The following is a 14,574-nucleotide window of genomic DNA, read 5'->3' on the forward strand; positions in this document are numbered from 1 at the left end:
TTGATCTTTTTCTCTGTGTAAACAAGGTATTAAACAGAGGGCCACATGATTGTTCAGCTTTTGGCAAGTAGCCAAGCTCTTCAGACACATTGTAAATTGAGCTAAATAATCTGTTTGAACTGGGCTTGGGGGAAATCGGGTCAATCGGCTGCACTCAGCCTTGCTATCTCCCAATGCACTCAATCTGCAACAATCAGCCTTCAGTGAGGAAAATGTAAACAACAGGAAGCATACCAAAGGCTGATTACATTTTAACCAACATAACGACGGTGAACCACTCATTCGTCTCTTTTACCTTTTTGAGTCATACCATATAATTCCCTCATCTGACAGTACATGGAATAATGCCATCATGCGAGCCAATCTTATCTAGGGCAGTAGCAGATAATGCTACATTTTGCTTTAGTGTTTGGGGCTAGGCAGGGGGTTGGAAACTCAAAGGGCTTGTGCTCTCGATTGCGACTTAGTGACTCCTGCCAGAAAGTGCATGAGTGGATGTCAAATGAAAAGTTAAGTTGTTCTCCTTAGAGAAGCGAAGGTGAAGGGGATATTTAATAGAGGTGTCCAAATTCATGAATAGTTTTGACTGAGTAAATAAGGAGAAACAGTTTTCATTGGCAAAAGGGTCAGTAACCAGATGACACAAATTAAAGATAATTGGCAAAAAATGAAGCAAGATGGGGAGAATTTTTCCTTTTTTAACATACAGCATGTTATTGTAATCTGCTATGCTATATTATTCTACATGATAGTGGCTCAGCTTTGACGCTACCCAAAGTCAACAAACCAGCAAAGCCATTGTCCAGAGTTAAACATTCAAGAATAAACAATGTCTTGGGTGAAGTACTACTGATCAGCCAATCTTAATGAAACTGTACAGCAAGCATCTTCAGGAGAATAAAATTGAGAGATTATTTAAGATCAAGAAAGCTTTGATTGTGTTAATTAAGGCATACAGAGCCATAATATCTCTCTTTCAATCAACATACAAGGAAAAATCATTGGATACAACTCCATAAAAAGACAGAAAGGTACTTTATTAGATCATGGCAAATTATTAATTTAGCATACAAGATACACAGTAATCCAGCAATGTGTTCCAAAAACCAACCCTGTAATTCCTTTATACCAGCCACATGATGTCAACATAATGCATTTACTTACATTACAATCTCTTGTATTACACTTTAATTTTATCATTTGGCATAGTGTATACAGAAGGGGAACAAATTTCCCCTACTTTGTGTCCTTATCACACCAAATACAATTGCGGAGGCAGTTCAAGGTTCAAGTCGATATTTAGTGTTCCTGTGGTTTGTAATGTTTATCTCCACTAACCCTCAAAGTCTTGTAACTGCCTCCTGGTTCTCCACTTTTACCCAACACTGTCCAACCCATCCCTTCCCAAAAATGCTATTTTGCTCTTAGTTTTCAACCAAATATTAAGCCAAAAGACTGTGTGCGCGCACACCACAAGCGCATGTTTACACTCGTTAGCGGATCCACAATTGGGTAGAGTAGTTGGGGTGCAACAATTGTACACAGCATCCTTGGACTAGAGAGGAGAAAAATGAGCAAGGTTCCTTATCACTATCCAGTCATCTTTGCAAGAAAGTGCATGTGTGTGGATGTTGAGTGAGGGCAGCGACAGGCTCAGCAATGAAACCTGCCCACTGTCAAATAGTCTGCTGACACCCATTGTCTTGGCTTGCACATGAAAAATGGCCCCTTGAGTGATGTACTGGAGGCGTCCAGCGCCTGTGCACCTGTACCTCAGTGTGTACTGCCACCTTCAGGAGAGAAAATTGAGGAGGAAAGCCAGAAAACAGAAAAGCTTGTGACTTAACATGTAAAATCTAAGAAGAGCAATTGCCACATTTCTGAGCAATTCCTTGAAACTGCACCAGTCTAAGAACTCCATAGTACTGGGAAAGGGTGTATGGAGGGGATTAAGCAGTAGTTTCCTGAAACAGCATCTATAACTCATGAACCCCAAATAGTGCAGCAGTTTATAAATAAATACAAATATTTATTAAGCAGGTAGCTGTTAGCTCCAGATTAGATTTTCTTTTGGGCTGCTGGGATGTGGGGAGGTGAAGGCAGAGGAGATAACAGCCAGCAAGAATTGCAGTGCGATCATGTTCAATTCAACAAGTAAAGCTTCCGCTACCCTGGCAGCAGTAATGCTTCTATTCATCAAAGCAGGGATGTAGTCCTGATCTCCAATCCTTTATCTTCTCTTTTACTATAAATTATTCTGTATGAACTCTTCTGGTTCTGATCCCATCCTGGCCTCAGTGTTATAGTATCGAAGAATATTTCTATTACTCTTAAAAATATTTTTTCTCTGGCCAAACCACTCTCTTGTAGAGAGAAATTCATTCAGGTGAGGAGAGGGAATTCAAAATGTTCTCACCTCACAAAGTATGCCAGCTGACATAGCAAAACCAGCAAAACTTCCTAGCTGCAGTGAAGCAATGAGGTAATAGGAAGAGAGGAGGCTTGAAATACACAAAATTAAGAATGTAATTGTTTACTGTTTCTGAGTGAATCAGAAGGATCAGGCTTGGAGTAGTACAAATTAGCTGGGCTTGCATCTCCATCAACTTGTGGCTGTTCAAAAGTAGTTCTAGGACAAGGAAAAATTAACATACACACACACACACACACACAGACACCCACATAGAAAGGGCATGAAGTCAAGCATTATCTACCTGTCCCCATGTGTGGGGTATAAAGGCTTCTTTTTTTAATGCTACATTGCATTCAGTGTTTTTGGCCCCGTAGATTTGGCCATTAGTACTTACAGGTTCCTCTTCTGTGCACAATAAGAAAATCAAGAAGTGAATTTTACAGCTCTTGTTCTTTAATAAGCTGTGGGCTATTTGTTCATAAACTTGTTTGTACAACCATACAGATATATTTAAGAAATATTACACAAATTGCACTTTATACATAAGATGGCCACCCCAACTGCTAACGTCAAAATACAGAGTTGAAACTGTACAGAAACCTCATACTTTGGGCTGCGTGTACTGAACAGTTTATATGAGTACTTATTATAGAATATGACACAGGATAATATATCCTTTACAAACAGATTTCTTGAAATATACAGTCATGAGCATACTATAAGTTACGAAAAGCCCAGCATGCCCGTTCCAGTGATTGTTACATTCAATTTTGTTCCTAACCTAATCCACATATACCCCCTTTGGACAGGAAGTTACAATCTTACATCACAGAAATAAAATTTTTAGAAAAAAAAAAGTTCAAATAAAATAAAATTTTAAAAACAAAAACATTTGAGTTTACAGTGAGCTTTAGAAACCAGACTAAAAATTCTTCAAGTTCTCTTTGCTTTTAATACTGACAATTCAATAAAAGATTTTCTTCTGGGCTGAATTTAAAGGACCAAGTATGGTTTTGGCTTACCTACGCTATCATCATGCATCACAGTTGATGAGGGTAATGTAACTTTTGCTCATGCCCGCTGCTGCACGGACAGATTTTGATTTGCAAGCTCAGTGTCCAGTCAGGTTGGTCCCTTTTCTCCAGGTTTCCTAAATTCTACACGCCCAGGTAGGAGCAGCATTACTTGACTGGTAAAGTGGTTCCTGAAACCCTGTAGAAATGCCAGATGTAGTACGCATGGTTAATGCATTTTTGTACACAGACATTTTGGCTTACATTTCCCAGTGGCCACTGGCTGTTCTGTCAGCAGTGCCTCCAAGTTAGTGAGAAGTGCTGTTGAGTCTGATTGTAAGCATCTAGTCTTTTGCGATTTCTGAAATAAGCTCTCTTGATGATCTTTGTCTATAAGTGTCAATGGAGTGTGACTGTAAGATAATATTTCAGATCTACTTTATTCCTTCAGTCTTTTGGAATGAGCAGATTCATCAGTCCCCTCTTTCTGGATGATGGACTTCTGGACAGCAAGTGCTTCTTCAAGTACGACCTCCTTGCCACAACCCTCTGGACTACAGATACCCTTGTCGACCTTCAATAACAGCCACCAGCAGCTGTTTTAAATGAATCCATCTGCAGCCCAGATGCTTCTCAGCATACCAATAGGTAGTGCAGAGATTTCTCAATGGTTAAATGGTTAAGGCCACAGTACAACCTTCTGGCAGGTTTTTTTTTCAAAGATAGAAATCACTTCCCTTTGTCATTCCTTGAGACAGTGATGCCATCTATGAGGATTGGACGTATTGCATGTGGTGTACTGAGATAGCAGCAACCAGAAGGAAGGAGATGTGTAGGGATGGATGAAAGACCTCTACCCAATTAGCATAGAAACCTTTGAAAATCCTTGGCCTCACACCATGAACTCATTGTTCCCAAATACCACCAGCTGCTGGGGAGCACCAAAGTCAGGCTCAGCACTGCGCTTCTTCCCTGTGCTTGAGGCTCCATCAGTCGTGTCTTTGGGCTTCTGAGCTGAGCGCTTCAGCATCTTTAGTTTTTGTTTGCCCTTTTCTGGATTGAAAGTACCTCTACTCGTAAACTGTGGCCTCTCTTCTTGAACTTTCGACTGGCTATATGCCCCATCTCCATCTGCTCTTTGCTCGGTGCTATTGGTGATATTGTGTGTGTGGTAAAATGCTGGCGAAGGTGATTTTGAGCGAAAACGGAATCGTCTTCCTCCTTGAGGTAGACAGGATGATGACAGTGACATTGTAGGTGATGAGTGAACAGTTGAATCGGCCGACTCTATAGAATCTGTTTTTTTCCTCAGTGGCTTCCTCAGCCTGTTCACTGCTTCAGGTCGGTGGTGGCTGATGGAGCTCATTACTAAGCTTCTTTCTGTCCATGAATTAAAAAAGGGACTTTAGTACAAACAAGTGCTGTTTCAATCATCTGTCAGACTGATTCTGTTACAGCTATCTTACTTATAACAACGGCACAACTTAATCTCTAAATACACCACATGGACTGCAGTGGTTCAAGAAGGCAGCTCACCACCACCTTCTCAAGGGCAATTAGGGATGGCAATAAATGCTGGCTTAGCCAGCGACGCCCACACCCCATAAATGAATGAAAAAAACTCTGATGCAGTGAATATATTTTCTCATCATCTCCCTGAAGACACTGACTCTAACTGGAGCACTGATTAATGGGTACAAGACATTTTTTTTTAGCAACTCATCCAATTTTTTCCTGCTGTAAAATCCTAGACAATGGGGAAAAGTTAATGCCCCTGGATGGGTGCTAAAGAGCAGGGGTTAGCTGAAAAGGTCAAAAAATAGCAATCATAACCTTAACCTGCCTTCAGCCATTTTAATTGAAGTGGGTTGGTGTGGGCAACTAACCTGTTTTCTAGAAGTGGATCCCTAATCTAAATATTTTAATGAAACCGTGTAAATCAAACTTCATTTGTGAGTGTTATATTTAATGCCTGCGTGCCAGGTTTCACAGGGCTCAGGAAGCCCAGCAGTTGAAAGGAGGAAAAAATGGCTAGGTCCATAGCAGGAGTGCCTTTCCTTCACTGGCCCTTAAGCTAACCTGTTTCTCACTCTCTGCGACTGACCAATCCAATGCCACCATGATTAATCCTACCCCTCCCCACAACTGACCCTGTAATCTATCCACAATGCCTTCCTCACTCATCTCTCTGACTCCCCGACCCAATCTATCCAGCCATCTCTGTGGCCCATAAACTATCTACAATGCCACCTCTCCTCCCAGTCCTCAATTTATGTGGCTTGCAACATATCTATGCCCATCCTACCCCAACATTTGTACCTTCCAACCCACAATCTCTCCATCCCTCTTTCCACTCCCTGGCTGCTGCCTACTGCTGCATGCCTATCCACCCAATAGCCAGTCAGCATCTCAATTTGGTTTGCTGCCGGTCAAGAAACAGAATACAAAATTTAAATCAAATTTAAATTAAATTTGGCAATAATCTTTCCACCCTCCCAGTACAATAAAATATTGAAAGGGTAATTTTTATATGAACTGCTAACAGGATGCATGATTTTAAGAGAAAATCCAAACTGGATCAGTTACCAGAACGTTCTGATACTGCTCCCTCGGAGTCCATATTTAAATTTTCAAAGCTGTCCGCTGTTCCAATAGACGCTTCTGATTCAAGGGTTTCATCATCCGAGGCTCGTGGTTCCAAAGCAAGCATTTCAAAAGTCAATTCCTCCCTAAGTAAAGAACAATTTTTTTAAATGAAGCACCTATCCAAATATTAAAGACATGTATTGATGTATAAATATTTTGAAAATGATAACAAACGATACATGTCAATTCATTATGACAAAAGATTAAAACTACTTTTCTTTTCAATACTTGAAGGGTCAAAAGCCCAGCAACCCAACCAAATCACTTTCTTGCGTTGATGCTGGAACAATGCAGCCTGTCTCCATGTAGAACTGTAATCAGAATGCTCAGTGCTGGCTGTGATGGCTTGACCTGTACACATATGCTCTGTACCAACACCATAACACTGAGGTACTTGCAGCCAGCTACCCCATCTTCATCTGTCTGATGTCATAACAAGGAATTTGTGCATTCAAGATGGTTAACAAAGGCATGCAGAAAGGTACCAGTCAGAAATACCTCTCCGGTTTTAAAAGGATGTGATTGGCTTACTGCATTTGGATGTGCATGACAGGCACTTCAGGGGTCAACATCATCCGATTAATATAAAGGAGCTTCTGAAGCCTAAAGTAGTGAGGTTGGATGTCTGCTACTGAGAATCATGGCCTTGACTTAGATGTCTCCATAGTTCAGGACAGAAATACATGATGGATTACATCCTAGGGTCTTAAAAGAGGTGGCTAATGAGGTAGTCGATGCGCTGGTGTTAATTTTCCAAAATTCGCTAGATCCTGGAAAGATTCCATCAGATTTGAAAGTTGCAAATATAACCCCTCTATTCAAGAAGGGAGAGAGGCAGAAAACAGGAAACTATAGGCCAGTTAGCTTGACGTCTCTCGTGGGGAAGTTATTAGAATCGATCATTGAGGTGGCTATATCTGGGCACTTAGAAGAGCTCAAGGCAATAGGGAAGAATCAGCATGGTTCTGTGAAAGGAAAATCATGTTTAACCAATCTATTTGGAGTTTTTTGAAGGAGTAACATGCGCAGTGGATAAATAGGAGTCTATAGGCATACTGTACTTGGATTTCCAGAAGACATTTGATAACTTGCTACATCAAAGATTATTACGGAAAATAAAAGCTCACGGTGTAGGGGCTAATATATTAACATGGATAGAAGATTGGCTGGCTGGCAGAAAGCAGAGAGTGTGCATAAACGGGACTTCTTCTGATTGGCAGGGTGTGACGAGTGGAGTCCCACAGGGGTCTGCACTGGGACCTTAACTTTTTATGATTTACATCAATGACTTAGATGAGGGGAGTGAAGACATAGTAGCTAAATTTTCAGATGACACAAAGACAGGTAGAAAGGTATGTTGTGAAGGGGACATGAGGAGGTTGCAGATGGATATTGATAGGTTGAGTGAATGAGCAAAGATCTGGCAAATGGAGTTTAACGTGGGAAAATGTGAAGTTGTTCATTTTGGCGGAAGGAACAAAAAAGCAGAGTATTACTTAAATGGAGAACAGTTGCATGATTCTGAGGTGCAAAGGGATCTGGGTGTTCTAGTACATGAGTCACAAAAAGTTAGTGAGCAGGTACAGCAAGTAATTAAGGCGGTTAATAGAATGCTATCTTTTATTATGAGGGCGATTGAACATAAAAGTAAGGATGTTATGCTTCAGTTATACAGGGCATAGATGAGACTGCACCTCAAATGCTGTCTGCCGTTTTGGTCTCCTTATTTAAGGAAGGATGTAAATGCATTGGAGGCAGTTCAAAGGAGGTTTACTAGATTGATACCTGGAATGAGTGGGTTGTCTTATGAGGAAAGGTTGGACAGACTGGACTTGTTTCCACTGGAGTTTGAAGAGTGAAAGGTGATTTGAATGAAGTATACAAGATCCTGAATGGCCTTGACATGGTAGACATTGAAAGAATGTTTCCTCTTGTGGGTGAATCCAGAATGAGGGGAACTGTTTTAAAATTAGGGATGGCCCTTTTAGGACAGATATGGGAGAATTATTTTCTCTCAGAGGGTTGTGCGACTTTGGAACTCTCTGCCTCAGAAGGTGGTGGCGGTGGGGTCATTGAATATTTTTAAGGCAGAGGTAGACAGATTCTTGTTAGGCAAGGGAATCAAAGGTTATTGGGGTTAGATGGGAGTGTGGAAATCGACACACAAGATCACCAGCCATAACCTTATTGAATGGCGGAGCAGGCTCGAGGGGCCTAATGGTCTACTCCTGTTCCTATTTCTTATGTTATGTTCACCGCATGAAATGTCACCAGTTCACATTCCTCTTAGCTTGGTCTAGCACCAGTCCTATGCCCCAAATGTTTTGTGTTTCTCACTTTTCTTTTTGTAGGGTCTCTATTTCCTCAGTTAGTGCCCTCTCCTCCTGCTGCATGGCTGCCTGCTGCTGCTCAGTCAAATCCATGTCAGGTGACTCATCAGCACTTGTCGTTTCTTCTGGAACATCTACAACTGATGGCAGTCGCATACCAACTGGAGAGGCAGGGCTGCTGTAACTTGAACGGCGAAGACGACCCTTTCCCTATAAAATCACAAAGAGCAAGGCATATAGTGAGGCATCACACTGGCATTGAAATTCATACTCGACAGGCACTAGGCCATACATCCCAATGATTGGCTGATCAAATCAAACAGCATGTTCCTTCAGTTGTTCAAAATAGACAAAGTATAATCCGTATTCAACCAGCCCATGCTTGCAAATCCCAAAACAAAACATCTGTTAGATGTGTTTCTGTGATTGGATAGCAGTTTGTGAACAATCCTGAATTTGCTAATTGCCAAAATAATCAGTTGAGCTCACAACATGGCTCATACACACTTGCTAGACATTCATACACAGGGGCCCGCTCTCTGCGAACAAAAGGAATATATTCGAGCCTTGCGCCTTTTTTTTTAATTACCTGGGAGGTTGGGGAGCTTATAGTTCCCCATTGCTTTCTCCATGGCAACGCCCCAGTCTATCAGAGTCGATTTGCCATCAATCCTGGATCAATCCCCTTTACCCCTGTAGTTATAAACTTGCAATTGTTTGATATTTGACATTCTTGCAATTGCCCTGATGAGTGCAAGATGAAAAGCTTTGGTGACATGTGTCTCTTGTATATTTACTCTCAAGTTTCTTGGCAAATAGAGTAGAAACTAAGAAGCAAACCCTATCTTGATTAAGCTCTGGTTTTAGAGTGAAACTTAATCAAAGCCAGATAGCTACCCACCTCTCACCAAAAGTTAATTTCAAAATTAGGGTTAAACCCTAGTAATGTCAAAGTCCATACAAAGCCATCCTGTTGTGAAGCACTCATCCACATTCTGTTTGGCACTGAAAAGCATCTCTCTTCTCTCTGTACTGAAGGGTTATGGAACAAAAACATCTGAACCTGTGTCATGTGCAGACAACTGAATGTCTTGCAGGATGGGATTGGGGCAGGAGGGAAGTGATGAGGATGCAGCACAAGATGCATGGCAACTCTGAGCATTAAAATTTTCAAGGGTAATTGTATTGATATTCTTTAAAATATTTTATTACTTCCTTTCAAAAGTTGTTGCCCATTTATTTGTTATAACCAACAGTTTTGTTATTGACCTCAAAAAGCTGAGAAATTTGCTTACAGCTGATTTCATCTGAATGCAGAAAAAACAAAAGTTGCAAATCAAATAATCTAAATACAGGGTCAAGCTCTTCAGTGAGGGAGAGGGAATGGGTCACTGCTATGACAAACAGGCACCAGAAGTGAAAGAAGCCTTGATCTGAGGAAAGTTTTGAGTCTGTTCAGAGAATGCGATTTTCCAGCATAACCTGAAGATTCTGAAAGCAAAGTTTCTTCTTATTTCATATCTCGAACAGCTGATTGCAAGGGTGTGAAGGAAAACACCAGCATTTCACAGATTTACACACAAACCACAGAAATTGAGGAACAAAATCTGAACAAACAACAGAGCCAAACTCCAGCCTGCTTCCACTCCAGCAAAAGGCCTGCTTCTTGTCAATACCTTACTCTGAAGCATTGGCTATAAGGTAATTAATACAGGACGAGATCAACACACAATAGAATAACCGCCAAAAGATTAAAATTTTTAAAAAAAATCATTCCTTTTTTGTTAAACAAAGATGACAACCATTCAGCCCTTGTGGCCTACAATGGTGCTAGTCCCACCACAAAACCATCAGCTCCAATTCCATTTACCTGCTCTTCTAATTAGTGACCTCTCTCCATTTAATTAGGTGATGCAGCTAATTAGTATAATGGCCTTTCACCTCTGGGACACTGGCTCAAATCCAGACTGATTACATGGAATCCTCATCCAGCTTTAAGGATCTACATAAATTGAGTTCACCTCACTCTAGTTTCTATTGAACACATGTCCACAGTCAAAGAATACACCTAATTTGGTGTTAAATTGAAAGACAAAATGGTGAAAACAAAATTCAGTGCTGCTCAATACCATCTACCCATAGAGTATTCCAGAGCAAGTCACATCAGAACCAGGTAGAGAAATGTGCAACTTGGCCTGTGTTAAATTATAATTGGATGCAGTTACCAGGTGAACCTTGCATGAAATAAAACCTGACATCTGATATTCAGGCTAAACTGTAAATATGGGAATAGAAATTTTAGAATGGTTTTCTATATCATTCAGGACCACATGTGAAGCAGGTTTTGTTGTAGTGGGCAAGTACATGCGCTGGAGTGGTTGCAGTGCTGACATCATCTTTTTGAACAGCCATCACCAGGAAAAGGCAATCACTTACAAGCACATAACAGACAAACCATTACCTTTTTATTACCATTCGGCTGCATGGGTGGCAAAGAGAAAACATGAAACATTTTCAACAAATCTCTTACTAATCTGATTTCCAGAGAGACTGAGAGTGATCGTGAAATGCACAGGTATGGTGTGGGTTAAGATGATTCACTGCAGGCTTTCAACCATTTATTTCCAACCCACTCTTATCTTAGTGATGTGCAATGGTGGGCATTGACGTTACTACTGCTCATTCTCACACTTGTACGCCATAAAGCCAAGTAACCAACTCTTATTGCCCGTCACTGTTGGAGCACTCCATAACAGGCTGACAAAGTACAGAGCTGCCTAATATTTAACCTATTACATAAGTGCATTGTGGTTTTTTTTTGCCCAATCCAAAAATGGACAAGGCCAGGCTAATAATGTTGCAAGAAAAATACAATCATCTGAACCTCCTCACATTCACTGTGAATGTGTTCAAGACAGTTTGCAGAATTAACTTCCAGTGCAGAAATTCATGCTGCAACTTGATAAACATTTTAGCAGAATGCTTGTGAGACCACATTTCTTCCAAAACCGCGATAATTCAAAAACTGGAAACTTACAGACAAATTTTAATGGGCTGACTAACAGAGATACCATTCTAAAAGCTAATGGTCTGATTGAAAGGTGGATACACTGGTGGTCACCCGACAGTAATGCAACAATTACTTTGAGAAGCCGGCTTTCAAACATTCTGGGAATTACAAGTGTTAAAGTGGTTCCTCTCTGCTGGGTGGAGAGTTACTGCAAAGCAACACTAGACATATTCAAAACTTGCCAAGACCCAAGGTCGTCTCAAATTCAATGCTAGTTAGATTTTCAAAGTCATTGGGTTGGCAGTTGAACCACAGAAGCTTGCCTTTTAGTTAAGGAGGGAGGCCATTTAAATTTAATGTTGCATTTTATCACTTAATTATATTATATACTGAGAACGCTAATGCTTTAAAAAACCCTATCAAGTGAAACAAGGAGGAAGAATTCAAAGATCTACAATCATTTTATGTAATATCTCTCAGTGCAAAGAAATTTGCCACGAAAACAAACCTTTAAATAAAAAGACAATCTCTGCTAAAATATATAAAAAGAGGATTGACAAGAACACACTAATTGGTCCCGGATCCTGAGCAAATTTGATACCGACTGTTTCAACATTAGCTACTTCTATGTTGGTTCCGTGTCATATTACTGTTGCTGGCTATTGACCTGCATATGTTGTATGCAACCAGCAACAACTCTAAGAATAACATGTCAGAGTCAGCTAGGAACACCCAATTGGAATTTTAGGTTGTTGCTAGTCCATGTAGAACTTGCATGTCAGGAGCCAGTGCATCAGCACTCTGTTGTTGCAAGGGTCAGACCGGATTAGAAGAGCAGACCACATATATGCACTATCCAGCAGAAGTCACAGGATCAGGATCAGGAGTGGAAACAGCTGAGTTTTCAATTCTCTATCGCAGGGCTGTACAGGCCAGCTGTAACACACCAGCTGCTGCCCAGCTGACTGGAATTCGAATCTCGTATTTTCTTGGTCTATATGGCTCAGTTGCACACTGCCTTTCCCAAATGGGCTGACAAGGAACACATGCCAGAATGTGATTGCCTTTTTGAACTATCGGACATGTAAGGTCATTTTATTCTTACCAAGCTATAAAACTGGGAATAAATTTAAATATTTTAAACTCATTTTATGGGTCAATGCTGGCCATTTAAAACAATGAAATGTACAAAGTGTGTAGGTATAGGATTGATTCTGGATTGAACTGACTACTTTTAGTCACCAAAATCTAGTGTGTAGATAAGTACTTAGTAACAATTATATACACTTACTGTTATTTGACAGATGTGACAAGTAAGCAAACACAGGTTTACAATGTACCTATACAGTGAATTAAGTGGCACTTAAGAAACAATACCAGCTCTACTAATAGCAACACCACAGGCCTAATTGCTCACTGAATGATGAAAAGATGGCATGAATTGGTGTAAGCTATCACTAAATACACGTTTTTGAAAAAAATCTTCAGAACACTTTCACTAAAGAGCACATCTAATTAATCAACTATCCAAAGGATCAAAGTATAAGGAATGGATTACTAACCACTTTACAAATGGTGGTGTTAAGAATATGAAGGGTAGCTAGTTTCTATGGTGAAATGACTACGAAAAGTACAGGTTCCCCCTCTAGTCCACTCAAGTTAAAAATTTTTGGCGTTCACAGATTTGATATTCATATTTTACAGGAAATTATGCGAGTGACATTAACTGGTCTTTTTGTTGTTGCAGCGGCTTCTTGCTCTCGTGTGGATTTTGCATGTAGAGAGTTATAATTTACATTTCAATAGAAAAGTGAGAATGCCAAGTAGCTTATATAAAACCATCACCTAAGAGATGTACTTAACAATACCAGAGTCCATACACCATTTTATAGCCCCTTTACACTGTAGCAGAACCAAACTCCAATGGTCAAATACTCACAAAATGCAACTCTTGCAGTCAACTATGACTGAAGGATTACTTAAATCAACATAACCTCTATTCTGTTCTAAGTCATCAGACAACTGGATCATTCCCTAAGCTTGGGATAGAGCATCATGTAATGAATGGCATCATGGACAGGAATCGGTGATATGGTGGGAGAAATACCTACCGGAATTGAACTGCGATTCATGCTCATGAATCTAACTGCTATTATAACCGGTTTCTATAGTGGAAAAGAACATGAAAAGTAGAGGATCAGGTTAGTTTGATCATGCATTCAACAGGACCATGCAGACTGCAGGATAGGAATGTGTTTTGTTCTGGGTTAGTTAAGAGCTTAATCATTTTTCAATTAAATTTAGTATTAGTTATTTGCATTCTAGGAGTTGCACACAGTGGTTTCCTTCCTACCCTTCCTAGACCCAGTGAGTGGTTAGGATCCAGAATGCACTGCTTGAGAGTATGATGGAGGCAAAGCAATCATGGCTTTCAAGAGGGGTATTGGGTACTTATCTGAAGAAAAAAAAAATGCAAGGCTACATAGAAAAGAAAGGGGAGTGGGACTAGCTGAGTTGCTTGTGCAGAGAACCAGCATAGACAGGACCAGCCAAATGGTCTCCTTCTGCGATGTAACCATTCTATGATTATATCCCCACTTTTTCTCCTCCTTTCCCTAAAAACAATAGCATTTGTTGGAGTGCACTTCCATAGTCACTGGGTTCTCACTGGTAGCTCATCCAACTGGCCAATCTTCACGTGTAGGCACTGGATTGTGACTGTCAATAGGCTACTTAACTGTGGAGGGGATCTTCACTGAGCCTGATTCTGACTAACCTGATGTTTGCATATATACTTATTAACAAAAGTTACTGGCTAGCAATCAGGAATGAGAACTCTCACTGATTTTTAACCTACCAAATCCAGAAGCGTTGAAGCCAATAGTAGCTCCCCAAGTCCCGCCCTATCTCATACACACAGCAGGGACTGTTCGGCAGAACCTTTATGCCCTAGGCCACCAAGGAAGGTAAATTCTTCATTATTATTAAACGTAAAACTTATTTGTATTAGTACCCTAACTTAAGAATTTCTGTTGTCATGCAATGTTAATATTTTGCAAATAATCATTCAACCTTCCAAAAGTTAAGTGCACGTCATGTTATGAACGATGAGCTCACTACAGTTAAACAGCGAACTGGTAACATATAAATCAGCGTGTAAGG

The 14,574-nt window shown here is 40.4% G+C and overlaps 1 protein-coding gene across 5 annotated transcripts in view; it reads right to left on the reverse strand.

The window, feature by feature from the left end:
- Positions 1-1,020: 1,020 nt before the first annotated feature.
- Positions 1,021-14,574, reverse strand: part of myo9aa (myosin IXAa) — a 289,869-nt gene continuing 276,315 nt past the window's right edge. For all 5 annotated transcript variants that reach the window (XM_041178287.1, XM_041178288.1, XM_041178289.1 and 2 more), the window contains 3 exons: positions 8,410-8,612; positions 6,013-6,155; positions 1,021-4,806 (listed from right to left, as the gene is read on the reverse strand). In XM_041178287.1, the coding sequence (XP_041034221.1) occupies positions 4,319-4,806; positions 6,013-6,155; positions 8,410-8,612 (834 nt within the window). In that variant the 3' untranslated portion in view covers positions 1,021-4,318. The remainder of the gene's footprint in view (positions 4,807-6,012; positions 6,156-8,409; positions 8,613-14,574) is intronic.

Source organism: Carcharodon carcharias, chromosome 32, assembly GCF_017639515.1.
Source record: "Carcharodon carcharias isolate sCarCar2 chromosome 32, sCarCar2.pri, whole genome shotgun sequence".
NCBI classification, from domain to species: domain Eukaryota; kingdom Metazoa; phylum Chordata; class Chondrichthyes; order Lamniformes; family Lamnidae; genus Carcharodon; species Carcharodon carcharias.